This window comes from Schistocerca cancellata, chromosome 8 (genome assembly GCF_023864275.1).
Source record: "Schistocerca cancellata isolate TAMUIC-IGC-003103 chromosome 8, iqSchCanc2.1, whole genome shotgun sequence".
Classification (NCBI taxonomy): Eukaryota; Metazoa; Arthropoda; class Insecta; order Orthoptera; family Acrididae; genus Schistocerca; species Schistocerca cancellata.
In genome coordinates this window covers 444,493,066-444,510,015 of record NC_064633.1, presented here as the reverse complement: position 1 = coordinate 444,510,015, position 16,950 = coordinate 444,493,066, and the positions used below count along the sequence as shown (strand labels likewise).

The window sequence follows — 16,950 nt, the reverse complement described above, 5'->3', positions numbered from 1 at the left end:
TATCCTTCCACTGCTGACCATTTTGGTGGCTGCACGACTCGACAGCAACAAAGCGATGTGGAGTGTCAGCTGGAGAGATAGTTGGTCCACTTACCGGGCTGATGCCTTGACATTTAGAACGGGAAGTGCCACCACTTCGAAGGATGCCGCTCGCCCACCAAATTCATCGTCCGGCGAAAGGACTTAGAACTTCTTGGAAGTGTATCTTAACCTGATTAGTGCCTCGATACAAACTGATAACTTAGTCAAATGCTGTCTCTAACATCAGTGTTCAGAAAAGAGCTAATAATAAATCCTCAAAACTGACTTGTACTTTTGTTTAAACTCGCTAATGTCCGGAATTACTAGATGAGTTTTCGCGAGGTTTTCGCAGCTAACTGGAGCATAGCTTCAGACTCCGTATAGGCTAGGAGCGTTTGAAAAGTCCGTACAAAAATAAAAACTACTTACGTGTTTGGGGTGAATCTTTTTTTATTTTTCGACACAGTTTGCTTTTAGACTTATACACTTCGTCCAACGCTGTTCTAATTTGTTGATCCCTTCCGAATAATAGGAATCTTCCAAATCTGCAAAACAGCTATTAGTTACTGCAATCACCTCCTCGTTTGAATAAAATCTTTGTCCCGGCAGCCATTTCTTCAAATCGGGGAACAAATAGTAGTTCGAGGGAGACAAGTCTGGAGAACAGGGGGGATGTGAAACGAGTTGGAATCCTATTTCCATTAATTTTGCGACCACAACTGCTGAGGTGTGTGCTGGTGCATTGTCCTGATGGAAAAGGACTTTTTTGCTGTCCAATCGCGCCAATTTTCTTGCAGCTCGGTTTTCAAACGGCCCAATAACGATGAATAATATTCACCTGTAATAGTTTTACTCTTTTCCAGATAGTTGATGAGGGTTATCCCTTGCGAATCAAAAAAGACAGTCGCCATAACCTTTCCGACCGGAGGAATGTTCTTCGCCTTTTTTGGTGTAGATTCTCCCTTGGTAACCCATTGTTTAGATTGTTGTTTGGTCTCAGGAGTATAGTAACGTATCTATGTTTCAGCCACAGCGACGAAACGACGCTTAAAGTCCTGTAGATGCTTTCTGAACATCTGCAAACCATCCTTGCAACACTTCACACGTTTCCGTTTTTGGTCAAGCGTGAGCCATGGCGGAACACAACTTGCGGATAGCTTTCTCATGTACAAATGTTAATGCAAAATATTATGTACCCGTTCATTCGAGATGCCCACTGCACTAGCAATCTCACGCACCTTAACTCTTCTGTCATCTATCACCATATAATGGATTTTATCAATGATTTCTGGAGTCGTAACCTCCACAGGGCGTCCAGAACGTTTAGCATCACTTGTGCCCATATGGCCACTCCGAAAATTTTGAAACCACTTATAAATTGTTCTAATCGAAGGTACAGAGTCACCGTAATGTTTATCAAGCTTCTTTTAGTCTCCTGAGGCGTTTTGCCTTTCATGAAGTAACGCTTCCTCACCACACAAACTTCTTTTTCGCCCATTTTTTGACAATCTCTCGACTTCCTTGATTCACACGTATGCCAAACACAAAGAAATAGACCAATATGATTGAAATTTGGTGTGCGTTCTTTACAAAGATTGTAACAACTAAACATGACCTCGATACGCGCCGGTGGTGCTATCTCTCGGACTTTGCACGGACTTTTCAAACGCCCTCGTATAATATCTGAACACGAGAAAAGGTATCGCGGTGAAAAGTTTTATCTAAAACCGTCACATTTGTCTGTTACCGTGTTTTAAATCACTAATCTCCAAAACTACTAGAAGAATTTTCATGGGATTTTCACAAGTGACACAAGCTAATCTCTTTCATTGTGTTTTCACAGGTAACTTGACATAGATTTGGATACTGTATAGACTTTATTTCATAAAAATCGGATCACGAAAGGAAAGACATCATAACTGAATTTTTTATCAGTAATAATATTATAAACGGTAAAATGACTCTATCTCTTACTTTTCCCTTCGCTGGACCGATTTCGATGAAATCTGGTTTAGAGATAGCTTGGGAGGACACTGCCTTAGAAATTGTATAGTGTAAAATGCTTATGGAAGTGACGAATATTACATGAATTAGGGAGAATATTTTCTCTTTTAAAAAGATATTCACTTCTTGGCCTTTGATCTTCATCATATCAGTGAAGATTTTTTATTGGTTTTATACGTGCTATGTGATAAGATCAAACGCAATGAATACAATACTTATACTCTCTTCCAAATGTTTAATCCATGCGTCCACACTATTTGTTGCTCAATGTACACGTTGTATAATGTATAGCTACTTCAACAGCACGATGCAGATGCCTGCTGCTGGCCATGCCCCTCAGTACGCGCTGCTCGGCAATGACACTACACGTGCCGACGAGTCGTGCATTGGGAGAGCTTGGGAGGGGGAAGAGTGGAGCGCACATCACGAGCTGCGCTTACCCAAACAGCCAGACATGTGAGGGCAGCTGATGTTGCACGTACAGTAGCTTACTTAGGTGTCATCACTCGTCAGGACAGAACTACTTTTATGAGAATGCAGCCACGTGTAACAGCTAGTTCAGTAATAAATGTTGTGAACTTTCACTCAGAACTGATATAATTTTTTGTGCATGTGCAACACAGCAGACGCTATGACCTATCTTAGAGTTATATATAGCTTTTCACAATGACGGCTGGAATATAATATTTAAATTCTGAAGGAAGTGAGAATAAAATATAGGGAACGAAAGGTTATCTACAATTTATATAGGGACTGAATTGCAGTTAGAAAAGTCGAAATAGGAGCAGTGGTTGAGAGGTGAAGGAGGCAGCGTTGTAGCCTGTGCTCGATGTTATTCAGTCTGTCCATACAGAAAGCTGTGAAGGAAATAAAGGAGACATTCCGAAGAGAATTATATTCAGAAGACAGAAGTTAATACTTTAAAGCTTCCCAGTAACATCGCTGTCAAATATGGCAATGGACTTGGAAAAGGCGTTTGATGGAGTGGGTATAGTGTTGATAAAATAAAATACGAAATAGGTAATCGAACGTAATCGAATTAAATCAGGGGATGCTAAGCGAATTTGAGTAGGAATGCCGGCCGGAGTGTCCGTGCAGTTCTAGGCGCTACAGTCTGGAACCGAGCGACCGCTACGGTCGCAGGTTCGAATCCTGCCTCGGGCATGGATGTGTGTGATGTCCTTAGGTTAGTTAGGTTTAATTAGTTCTAAGTTCTAGGCGATTGGTGACCTCAGAAGTTAAGTGGCATGGTGCTCAGAGCCATTTTTTGAGTAGGAATCAGACCTCAGAGTAGTAAATGGCTTTTGTTGTTTGGACATCAAAATAACTAGTGGTGGTTGAAGCAAAGAGAATATAAAATGCAGAATGGCAACAGCAGGAAAAGCATTTACTAAAAAGAGAATTTTGTTAACATCGTACAGGAGATACTGCTGTACGTACGCGATAGTATGCCTAGGAATTTGCACTTGGCGACCGGTCTTCCCGCCTGGCAACTGCCGACCACTGACGCCATACGATGATTTCCATTTTTTTTTTGCACGTCCACGCCCCAAATGTGGTTATTTAGGCTTTAGACAGCTCATCACATAATGTTAGTGGACTGTATATTTGATTATACACTGATGAGCCAAGCATTATGACCACTTGCTTAATAGTTTGTCTGTCCGTCTTTGGAATGAAATACATCACTGATTCTACGTATCAGGGATATGAAAGTTTGTTGGTAGGTTTGTGGAGGTAGGTGGCATTAAATGTCTACCCACAGGTCACGTAATTGGCGCAAATAACCGGCCGCTGATTTGCGTACTCGATGATTGCGCCCGACAGCGATCCAGATGGATTCCATAGGATATGCATGAGATGAATTTGGTCGCCGAGATATCAACGTGAGTTCAAACCACTGTAGCACGGTTATGGCTCCGAGACATGGACAGTTAGATTGCTGAAAGATGACGTCGCCGTCGGGGAAGACATCACGTATGATGCACGTAGTTCGAAACTGACAATGCCTGCCACCTATAATGTGCCTTTCGGTCCCAAATGGTTCGTAAAAAACAGCTTTACCTATATGGAGATACAAATATAGGCAAATCAACCCTAGTTGAAAAAATATTGTCACGGAAGCAACATGTGTATCTTCCATTTTGTTCTGAATTTGGATTTGGTGGTTATGATCCACGTGTTCACAAAGTTATAGTCTTTGAAGAATTTGAGTGGTTAAGGTGGCGTCCGTATGCGTCTACATTGAAACGTATTGTCGAAGGACGCCCCGTAACCGTTAATGTTAAAAATAAACCGGGCATGGTAATCAATCATAGAGGGTTGGTTATATTTGTGTCTAACGAATTTATAATTGGTGATGAGGCTTTGATATCGCGGTTGAACGTTGTTCATGCTGATTGCCACATAATTCATTGTTTACAAATGAAGGAGGAGGTGGCGTCGGACACGTCGGACGTGGAGGCCGAGGAGGAGGTTGTATGCATTTCGTCGGACGAGGATGATGACCCGGGTTCGCCGTGCACGTCCGAGGCGTTGGATACGCCGACGGAACATTCTGACTAGGCCATATTTCGGGAGGATGTGTAAATGGCGTACGGAGTATAGGCGATGGGAGGTGCCGCTGTCGCGCCTGCCAGCGCACATACTCGGAGTTGGAGAATCATCCGCTGCGAGTGCGCCCCCACTGGGGGCCCCTTTAGAAAGCGAATCGTGTTAGATTTATAGAAAAATATTTTGAATCGTTTCAGGCTAGGAAGCGTGTTTTTCGTGCACTTACGGAGTGTCATTTGAACTACAATGGCTGGGCGGGGCGCGTGGTCCGCTGGTACAATGAGGCCTTTCGGTCCCAAATGGTTCGTAAAAAACAGCTTTACCTAAAGTCGTAATAACGATGGGCACACCTTATACCATTAGGCATGAAAACAAATTCTCTGTATGCATCCCTAAATTGTGCGATCAGTTGCTGCAAATTAGGCTTATAGTACCACAATTCTTCTAAAACAATTACAGCAGCTGCATAATTAATCTTGTTTCCATAAAATGTTAAAGCTAAATCGTCGATCCGTTGTTGAGAAGTAGGAAAGAACACTTTCTTAATACAGTTTTGGCTGTTTGGAATCTTATTGAGTATTGTGTTTCCGAGGAACCGTACCTTTTCGTTTACAAAACGTCATATACACTCTGTTCCTAACTACAAATGTTACATATTTTACTTCACTCTGAATTACATCATTCTTAGCAGGCTCATCTCCAGCTATCTCCAATCCCAAATAAAATGGATTGACACCTTAAAACAATTTGTTCTTACACTTACATTGATTCTCCAAATCAGTCCATGACTTTACTTTAGTTATATCAGCACTTGTCTCAGGCTTAGAATATGTAACAAATTTAAAACGAGTACGTCTACTGTACTTGCGCCACGGAACACCTGAAGACCGTTCAGGCCTTCGATTACTACCACAGGTGCCATGCTAACGCAGGAGAATGTCTCCCATAGCATAACACTGATCCCATCAGTCTGCGCTGCGCGTTTAGAGCCGCCGTTCATCTCGATGACGGCGTTTGTGGAGACGACCATCGACCCAGTTTAGGAAAAATGTGATTTACTCGAAGAGCCGACACGTTTTCATTGATCGACGGTCGAGTCCCGATAGCCCTGTGCCCACTGTAATCGTAATTAACGATCTTGCTGGGTCAGTATGTGAACAAAAGAGAAATGGCTCTGAGCACTATGGGACTTAACATCTGAGATCATCAGTTCCCTAGACTTAGATCTACTTAAACCTAACTATCCTCAAGACATCACACACATCCATGCCAGAACCTGCGACCGTAGCAGTCGCGCGGTTCCGGACAGAACCGCCTAGAACCGCTCGTCTACCGCGGATGGCAGCATGTGAACACACAGGGTGGTCTGGTGCAGAGCCCCATGTGCAACAACATACGATGAATGGTGTGCACTGAAACACTTGTGTATTGACGAGCATTGTGCTCTTTCGGCAGAGATGCCACAGATCATTCAGACAGGCCTCCGAACACCACGTTCTGTGAACAGTGGTGGACGCCCAGCCATTTAGCGCCTGGTGGTAGTTTCCTTCTCTCTCTTTGCCTAAATGATCACTGAAGTAGTATGTGAACATTTGATCGGCTTCGCCGCTTTCGAGATAATCATTCACAGGCTCTGCGTAATAATAATCTGCCTTTTGTCAAAGTCGTTTATCTCAATGGATTTCCACATTTGCAGACCTTACCTTTGCTAGGGGTATCCCCCTACGTGTCTGCTCCGCTTAAGGAGTTTTGTTACCGCGTCACGTGCCCGCAACGCCAACACGCGGCATGCAGCCTCGCGGTGGGCAGTAGTCATTATGTTTTTGGCTTGTTGTTGTTGTGGTCTTCAGTCCAGAGACTGGTTTCGTGCAACTCTCCATGCTACTCTATCCTGTGCAAGCTTCTTCATCTCCCAGTACCTACTGCAACCTACATCCTTCTGAATCTGTTTAGTGTATTCATCTCTTGGTCTCCCTCTACGATTTTTACCCTCCTTGCTGCCCTCCAATACTAAATTGGTGATCCCTTGATGCCTCAGAACATGTCCTACCAACCGATCCCTTTTTCTAGTCTAGTTGCGCCAAAAATTTCTCTTCTCTCCGATTCTATTCAGTACCTCCTCATTAGTTATGTGATCTACCCATCTAATCTTCAGCATTCTTCTGTAGCACCACATTTCGAAAGCTTCATTTTTCTTCTTGTCTAAATTATTTATCGTCCACGTTTCACTTCCATACAAGGCTACACTCCATACAAATATTTTCAGAAACCACGTCCTGACACTTAAATCTATACTCGATGTTAAGAAATTTCTCTTCTTTTACCCAAGAGGACGCCATCACCACTTCCTGACACTTGAATCTATACTCGATGTTAACAAATTTCTCTTCTTTTACCCAAGAGGACACCACCATCATTTAACCATACAGTAAAGCTGCATGCCCCCGGGAAAAATTACTGCTGTATTTCAGCCGTTCGCAGTACCAGGACAGCAAGGAAGTTGTGGTTAGTGTTAAAAGGCCAGATCACTCAATCATCCAGACTGTTGCCCCTGCAACTAATGAAAAGGCTGCTGCCCCTTTTTCAGGAACCACACGTTTGTCTGGCCTCTCAACAGATACAGGGTGATCAAAAAGTCAGTATAAATTTGAAAACTTAATAAACCACGGAATAATGTAGATAGAGAGGTAAAAATTGTCGCACATGCTTGGAATGACATGAGGTTTTATTAGAACCAAAAAAATACAAAGTTCACAAAATGTCCGACAGATGGCGCTTGACAGCAAAACGTCAGTGACTGCTCATGACAATCATGTATAAAAGGAGTTGTAATGAGAGAGAGAATCAGATGCGCCAGCACTCGCAGCATGTTGACGTTACCTGAAAAGGCGCTTTTAGTGAAGCTGTATTATCAGATTGGGGAATGTACTAGTTCAGCGTTACGATCCCATCGCCACAGGAAGGGGATTCGAACGGGAAAAGGTCCGTTGACAAATGCAGCTGTGGCGAGAATGATGTCGAAGTTTGCAGCCACGGGTTGTTTAGACGATAGACCCCATAGTGGCCGACCGAGCACAAGGCGTAATGCTGCTGAGACAGTTCAGGAAGAAACGTAAAGTCTATGGACGGGGAAGTCAGCGCTCGTGCAGTCGCACGTCGCACCGGCATTCCATACACTACTGTTTGGTTGGCACTGAGGCGTACCCTCCGATGCTATCTGTACGAAATCCATCGGCATCATGAACTGTTACCTGGCGATTTAGTGAAGCGGAGGGCATTTGCGGTGTGGGCGTTTCAAAAGATGGCGGAAGATGACGGTTGGTTGAGTAACGTGTTGTGGACCGACGAAGCTCATTTCACGCTCCGAGGGTCTGTCAACGCCCAAAACTGCAGAATTTGGGCTACCGAAAATCCTAGAACTGTCGTGGAAACTCCATTGCACGACGAGAAAGTCACGGTATGGGTCGGATCTATCACATCTACCTTTATCGGGACTATTTTCTTCGAGGAAATGCGTCATTCTGGTTTTGTAACTGCTACTATGACTACACCGATATGTTACAGAATCGCATCATCCCCAGCCTGGCTGATAAACACCTGCTGGAACGTACGATGTTTATATTGCTAGACGCGTTAAAGAACTGTTGCGCGCGTCGTTTGGTGATGACCGTGTGCTCAGCCGCCACTTTCGTCATGTTTGGCCTCTCAGGTCCCTAGACCTCAGTCCGTGCGAGTATTGGCTTTGGGGTTACCTGAAGTCGCAAGTGTATCGTGATCGACCGACATCTCTAGGGATGCTGAAAGACAACATCCGATACCAATGCCTCACCATAACTCCGGACATGCTTTACAGTTCTGTTCACAACATTATTCCTCGACTACAGCTATTGGTGAGGAATGATGGTGGACGTACTGAACACTTCCTGTAAAGAACATCATCTTTGCTTTGTCTTACTTTGTTATGCAAATTATTGCTATCGTGATCAGATGAAGCGCCATCTGTCGGACATTTTTTGAACTTTTGTATTTTTTTGGTTCTAATAAAAGCCCCATGTCATTCCAAACATGTGTGTCAATTTGTACCTCTCTGTCTACATTATTGCGTGATTTATTCAATTTTCAAATTTATACTGACTTTTTGATCACCCGGTACATACCCCTCGGTTGTGGTTGCACCTACTATACGGCTATCTTTATCGCTCAGGCACGCAAGCCTCCGCACTAACGGCAAGGTCCACGGTTCATGCACTTCACCACAACCTGCTGTTGTACACCAGACAGCAAGTCGATGCAGTTGTGAGTGGTGTCTATACTGACCCCTGGCGGAGTCTTGGCCGGGTTGCCGGTGGGCGAGGGGCTCTTGCGCAGGTAGTGCGGGGCTGGAGCGCCGCCTGCCGGCGAGCGGACGGCGGTGGGCTTGCGCGGCGGCTGGTGCAGCGACAGCGCGCCCAGGCCGCCGCCGCCCCCGCCACCCCCGCGCAGCGCCTTCTTGGCCGCCGCGGAGCCGCCGCCGTGCCGCCGGTAGCAGAGGCAGGCCACCGCCGCCACCGCCACCAGGAAGAGCGCGCCGCCCAGGCATATGCCCACCAGCGCCGGCGTCGTCACTGCAACACACGGGGGACACACCTCTGTTCATCTGGGATCGTCATAACGATATAGGCTAAGGTTTCTCATCACAATACAACCCCACAACATTCCAAAAAATAATTACTTGGAAACTACACTACTGGCCATTAAAATTGCTACACCACGAAGATGTGCTACAGACGCGAAATTTAACCGACAGGAAGAAGATGCTGTAATTTGTAAATGATTAGCTTTTCAGACCATTCACACAAGGTTGGCGCCGGTGGCGACACCTACAACGTGCTGACAAGAGGAAAGTTTCCAACCGATTTCTCATACACAAACAGCATTTGACCGGCGTTGCCTAGTGAAACGTTGTTGTGATGCCTCGTGTAAGGAGGAGAAATGCGTACCATCACGTTTCCGACTTAGATAAAGGTCGGATCGTAGCCTATCGCGATTGTGGTTTATCGTATCGCGACATTGCTGCTCGCGTTGGTCGAGATCCAATGACTGTTAGCAGAATATGGAATCGGTGGGTTCAGGAGGGTAATACGGAACGCTGTGCTGGATGGCAACGGCCTCGTATCACTAGCAGCCGAGATGACAGGCATCTTATCTGCATGGCTGTAACGGATCGTGCAGCCACGTCTCGATCCCTGAGTCATCAGATGGGGACGTTTGCAAGACAACAACCATCTGCACGAACACTTCGACGACGTTGGCTGCAGCACGGGCTATCAGCTCGGAGACCACGGCTGCGGTTACCCTTGACGCTGCGTCACAGACAGGAGCGCCTGCGATGGCGTACTCAACGACGAACCTGGGTGCACGAATGGCAAAACGTCATTTTTTCGGATGAATCCAGGTTCTGTTTACAGCATCACGATGGTCGCAACCGTGTTTGGTGACATCGCGATGAAAGCACATTGGAAGCGTGTATTCGTCATCGCCATACTGGCGTATCACCCGGAGTGATGGTATAGGGTTCCACTGGTTACACGTCTCGGTCACTTCTTGTTCGCATTGACGGCACTTTGAACAGTGGACGTTACTTTTCAGATGTGTTACGAGCCATGGCTCTACCCTTCATTCGATACCTACGAACCCCTACATTTCAGCAGGATAATGCACGACCAAATGTACAGAAAAGTTCGACTGCTGCCCTGGCCAGCACATTCTCCAGATCTCTCACCAATTGAAAACGTCTGGTCAATGGTGGCCGAGCAACTGGCTCGTCAGTATACGCCAGTCACTACTCTTGATGAACTGTGGTATCGTGTTGAAGCTGCATGGGCAGCTGTACCTGTACACGCCAACCAAGCTCTGTTTGACTCAATGCCGAGGCGTATCAAGGTCGTTATTACGGCCAAAGATGGTTGTTCTTTGTACTGATTTCTTAGGATCTATGCACCCAAATTGCGTGAAAATGTAATCACGAGTCAGTTCTAGTAATATATATTTGTCCAATGAATACCCATTTATCATCTGCATTTCTTCTTTGTGTCGCAATTTTAATGGCCAGTAGTGTACATTGACGGAAAAGAGTCGCAACACCAAAACAGAATTAATGAAGGAATGACGAAATTTCTGAAATGTGTCTGTCTACGTAACATGTTTAAGTGGTTACCATTTCCAGATTACAGGTCAATGTAAGCGCAAGATGTAAAATGCTGGCACTTAAATAATGGGTGTAACCACCATAATGTTGTATGCTAGCACAGAAAGGTGCATACATTGTATTGTACTATGCTGGATGGAAGTTTGAAAGATGATTATTGTTAATGCAGCAAAGATCCACGGAGTGGACACAAAGTGAAAAAGCTGCTCCTTATGTTTCTGATCTAGACTGCCATAAAAATGCGAAGGCACTGTTAATCAGAACTCAGGGAGAAGTTGTAGTCTAATTCACAATCAATTTATTGATCTTAAACAAGACAAGACAACAAAATTATTAAAGAAACATCATACAAAAAATATTTATTTAACAAAAGCCTTACTAAAATGGTATCTATGGTGGACAAAGTGATCTGTTGGGGATCGACACATGCCACTAACCAGAACACTACTTGCTCTCTCTTCAGACACGTGAATCCACGTTGTGGCATCAAACTACACCACCACCAAGCATCTATATTCTACCGTACGAAAAAAGGAAAAATATGGTTCGAAAGAACAGGGTGCTGAGAAATAAATATTATAGCCCTACGTCGCAGCAGCGAATACTTTAGCATCCTACTGGTCAAGGCGGGACACCACGATGACATCGGCGACTGAAGTCATGGACGACGGCAATCTGTTATTAAATGCACATTCCCGAAAAATGCAAGAATGCGGTCTCACGTTCGGTTAATTCAGAATGCAGGTACTTCCCTGAGTGCCTCTGAAACCCCGGTGGATTCCAGTGTGCAGGTGGACCCGTTTGCTGGTCTGACAAACCAGTTTAACTCCATGCCACGACTATGCGTGTCATAATACGTCAAATGTTTAGACGGCCGACTCAAAACAGATAAGTACATGCACACGTCACTCGTTGTGACCGTGATGATATAAGCAGTACCTCTGATGGTTCAGAAGGTGACTGGCACAGGCTCTAAGTCACTCACTAGCAAAGGACACATGTCTCACCGTTTAGGTAGAGACCTACAGTTCTTTACAAGCAAAGCGCCAGCATAAGAGACTTGTACAAGAGTGAGTTTCTTCCTTAGCTCAGTTCCAAAAGCAAATTTCTCTTTTTTGACTTCCTCCAATTTTGCACAAGCCAATCACGAGCTGGAGCCAGCATTCTAAGCTCGGAGAATGGTCTTTGCAAAATGCCGTCAATGCGAACAAGAGGTGACCGAGACTTCTAACCAATGGCACCCCATACATACATGCTTCCAATGTGCGTTCACCGCGATGTCGCCAAACACGGATGCGACCATCATGATACTGTAAACAGAACCTGGATTCATCCGAAAAAATGACGTTTTGCCATTCGTGCACCCAGGTTCGTAGTTGAGTACACCATCGCAGGCGCTCTTGTCTGTGATGCAGCGTCAAGGGTAACCGCAGCCATGGTCTCCGAGCTGATAGTCCATGATGCTGCAAACGTCGTCGAAATGTTCGTGCAGATGGTTGTTGTCTTGCAAACGTCCCCATCTGTTCACTCAGGGATCGAGACATGGCTGCACGACCGGTTACAGCCATGCGGATAAGATGCCTGTCATCTCGACTACTAGTGATACGAGGCCGTTGGGATCCAGCACGGCGTTCCGTATTACCCTCCTGAACCCACCGATTCCATATTCTGCTAACAGTCATCGGATCTTGACCAACGCGAGCAGCAATGTCGCGATACGATAAACCGCAATCGCGATAGGCTACAATCCGGCCTTTACAAAGTCGGAAACGTGAAGGTATGCATTTCTCCTCTTTAAACGAGGCATCACAACAACGTTTCAGCAAGCAAATCCGGTCAACTGCTGTTTGTGTATGAGAAATCGGTTGGATACTTTCCTCATGTCAGCATTTTGTAGGTGTCGCCACCGGCGCCAACCTTGTGTGAATGCTCTGAAAAGCTAATCATTTGCATATCACAGCATCTTCTTCCTGTGGGTTAAATTTGGCGTCCGTAGCACGTCATCTTCGTGGTGTAGCAATTTTAATGACCAGTACTGTATTAATAGTGACTCTCCATGTCCAGTCTCAAAGATAACTAACGCTGACGAAATCCTGAATTACGTCCTCATACTAGAGCTACTGGCGCCACTCTTAAGCGAGTGGCGCGAAATTTGAATCGACATCATCTTTCAGATGTGCAAAGACGACTACCATCTTTTGTCAGTGTAGCCCAAACTCCTTCTTGGCGTTGCGGTTTTTTCCGTCACCGTATTATAGATAAAGAATCGTGGTTTGTTGCAAAGCTTTCAGTAGCCCTCAAAGTCTTTTTCCTTTCTCCTTTGTTACAGAGTTCATTCGGAGTGCATCAAAATGGCGATAGTCCAGGACAAAGCGAAAAGCTTCATATGGAACGGAAAATCCAAATCTGGGATAACGGTGCGGAATAATCGCCGCCAGTATCAGAGGGAAGCCCCAGCAAAACCAAGAATGATGAGGTGGTTCAGAAATTTGAAAGAGGCAAGCGGTAATAAAGACCTTCCTCGAAGCGGACGACTCCCTGTGTTTCACAATGTTTTGATGATTTCAAATTTCAATAACGCGCGCTAGAAAGCAAGACAATGCGACGGTAGCTGCGTCTGTTAGTAGTGCGGAGTGGAAAGTTTCGTCCCATATATGGATCAATAATCATGTCGTACTGGCTGAAGCAACATCATGCGTTTGCGATGAGTACTATTATCGCTACGGCAAATCTGTCGAATCGCTCGCCTGATTTAATCGTGCCAGACACTTTTACCTGTGGAGTTATTTGAACGCGAGAATGTCCCCGGACCGTAACCCCCAGAAGTAAATTTGTCGTGCATCACGCGGATTCTAAAAAGCAATATCAACTGTCCATAAGGTATTACGTAAGCGGTAATGCCATTTTTACGTACTAATGGCCATTGCAGCCAAACGGTGGTCCACTGCGGTAATTCATTGCCGTCTTGATTCCAGTTGTGCTTCCATAATAGTGACTATGAGTAACGGAAAAAGTTTCCAGATGAAGCAACGTTCCACAGTTTTGGCATGTGAATCGTAACAACATTGGGATTTTAGGCTCTGTAAACTCACACAACCACGTAAAAACATCCGTGGTAGCCCGAAGCTTAATGTTTGATCTGGCCCATTTTTCTTCACAGAGTATACAATAACGGGAGATGGTTACCTGTTCAAACAATCTCTGCTACAACAGATCGAAGAGCCGTAGCAACCATCGTCTTCCAGCATGATGGTGCACCCTCGCATTTGAACGAGTGAAATGTGCTGAATGACCCATTTCGTGTGCCCCCTCCCCTCTCCTGTATTTCACGGAATTAGACTTACTTTCGCTAGGTGTGAGGATACATATGAGCTTTCGACATACTTTCATGAATGTCTGAGTAATCAATGTTGGGTGGACTGGCCGATAGATCGCTTTCCGTGGGCTGATATGCATTTAAAAAGTGTGTAGCAACGGATATCTAATAGGACAGGCAGACATGACACATGGGTTTTATACCTCGCAAAATACAATAAACAGGGTGCTCAATTAACTACGAAATGAAATAGTGGTCAACATTAATCCTTATTTATTACAAAGTTCTCTGCTGACATTAGTGAATAATAAATTGCAACAGGATCTGTTCGATCATAAGCAATGCAGAGTATTGTTGACGCCGGACAATACTAATCTAACATTTGAATATCCCGGCAAAGACAGGAGAGTTTAGATGAATGGCACATGACCGTAATATACACGTCATTTATAGGAAGATAAATACTTGGTGGTCATGCAGTGATTACCTGCGTCAGGAATGAGCCTTTAACCACTCGACAACAGTACTGGAATCGATAATGTCGCTAATTGTAACAATACATCTACAAACGCATGTTAATTCTTATATCCTAGTCCCCCAACCTGCAGTTTATCATCATACTCAGCTCTCAGCTGTACGGAGCGTAGCGAACGCCGTGGTCTGACACATCAGCTCTCTGTCGGAGCTCCACACCAAATCTCTAGACCCAGAGTTCTCTTCCCGATCTCCAGATGAAGTCTGCTCCACCATGTTCCAAGTCGATCAGCTCTCACTACCAACACAGATTTCTTTCCCCCTTCTACAAGCCTATACAATAGCCATCTACCAATGAAAAATGCTCTACAAACTACTGGTCAAAGATATTTTTCCTAACAATAGAATTATCTGCCTCCTAGCAAAGGTTTTGCAGCACTAACTAATCGTTACATACCCACGCACACAATTCTTATACAATTCTGAGTTACTCTCCCATTAGTCAGATAAGTTTGCTATTTCAGCCAACACATTGGTCTCAAGCTCGAATTTCTCGGAAACTGATGTCCTGACTGGAACTGAAGAGAATAAACATATTACACAAAATTATAATTTAAATTATTTTTTGGTCACTTAAAAAAAAATTAATCTTAAAACCTCAAGAAACTTTACCTCCGGGTTTGGCAACAGAATCCACGCACCAACACTCCAGATTTGGCAACCTGAGAACCTCAAGAGAGTCTGTGGAGCTACACCTAAGATTTTATAACTTGAAGATCCTCAAGAGAATCCATGATCCTACACCTATAGTTATGGCAGCCTGAAAATCTTAAGGGCATCTGTGGACCTTGTAAGTTGTCGATGGTTGTTACGAGAGACTGTTTTTGAGTAATTTGATTGTGTGTTTAATTGAATATTTTTATATGGCTCTCTTCACCTGACATAAGCAAATCATTACCCACCATAACGATGGTAAACGGGTTAATGACTACGGAATTAGATAAGGATGTCAGTTGATTCAATTCATTAGACGACCGTCACACACGGGCGCTCACAACGGAAGACCTCGTCTCTCCACCGCTGGCTTCCCAGCAAGGCTCAGCTCCCCACCATCGTAATTCCGAAAACGAATCATATTCCCGAAACCACGGAATATTCACTCTCTCTACAGATTCTTCCGAACGCCGACCAACCATTTTTAGTCTTTTGTCGTCCAGTGCGGGAAGTTTGCGAGGAAAATCCTATAATCGTACAATGGTACGCTTCTGAGTAAAAATCCTTGGAAATAATCCAGCCTGCGTGGTTTCCGAGGTGCCGCTTCTTCGTTCCTCTCACCTGCGTCCAACATTTGCAAAGTTCGGAAGCATTATCTGGTTATCCTTCCGGCCCTACTACAATGGCGGCCGGCCGTCACCCTGTTGTGCTCCAGAGTTCAGGTGACACGACGTCCGTCTACCTACTTCCTGTGTTTAAGCAGAACTGACACCTGTGCGGGCCTTCCACCCAGAGCTTGAGTTCTGTCTGCCGTTTCATCTCCACTGGCGTTCCAACCTCTACTAGTACAGGCAATCATTCATTACGCCGTTTTTATAATAAAAACACTCCGTCACCTTTCATGCAAGCAACAAGCGTTAACAACTACTTACAAGGCGTACGTGACAATGTTAGTCTCCTTTAAATATTCATATACACTCTGTGTCAGACCCACCATACTTGCTCCGGACACTGCGAGAGGGCTGTACAAGCAATGATCACACGCACGGCACAGCGGACACACCAGGAACCGCGGTGTTGGCCGTCGACTGGCGCTAGCTGCGCAGCATTTGTGCACCGCCGCCGTCAGTGTCAACCAGTTTGCCGTGGCATACGGAGCTCCATCGCAGTCTTTAACACTGGTAGCATGCCGCGACAGCGTGGACGTGAACCGTACGTGCAGTTGACGGACTTTGAGCGAGGGCGTATAGTGGGCATGCGGGAGGCCGGGTGGACGTACCGCCGAATTGCTCAACACGTGGGGCGTGAGGTCTCCACAGTACATCGATGTTGTCGCCAGTGGTCGGCGGAAGGTGCACGTGCCCGTCGACCTGGGACCGGACCGCAGCGACGCACGGATGCACGCCAAGACCGTAGGATCCTACGCAGTGCCGTAGGGGACCGCACCGCCACTTCCCAGCAAATTAGGGACACTGTTGCTCCTGGGGTATCGGCGAGGACCATTCGCAACCGTTTCCATGAAGCTGGGCTACGGTCCCGCACACCGTTAGGCCGTCTTCCGCTCACGCCCCAACATCGTGCAGCCCGCCTCCAGTGGTGTCGCGACAGGCGTGAATGGAGGGACGAATGGAGACGTGTCGTCTTCAGCGATGAGAGTCGCTTCTGCCTTGGTGCCAATGAT

The 16,950-nt window shown here is 45.5% G+C and overlaps 1 protein-coding gene across 1 annotated transcript in view; it reads right to left on the bottom strand.

The window, feature by feature from the left end:
* The window catches only part of LOC126095621 (synaptotagmin-11), a 728,232-nt gene that overhangs the window by 158,575 nt on the left and 552,707 nt on the right, over positions 1 to 16,950 (bottom strand). Inside the window, exon 4 of the mRNA XM_049910387.1 lies at positions 8,896 to 9,182. Within this exon, the coding sequence (XP_049766344.1) occupies positions 8,896 to 9,182 (287 nt within the window). The remainder of the gene's footprint in view (positions 1 to 8,895; positions 9,183 to 16,950) is intronic.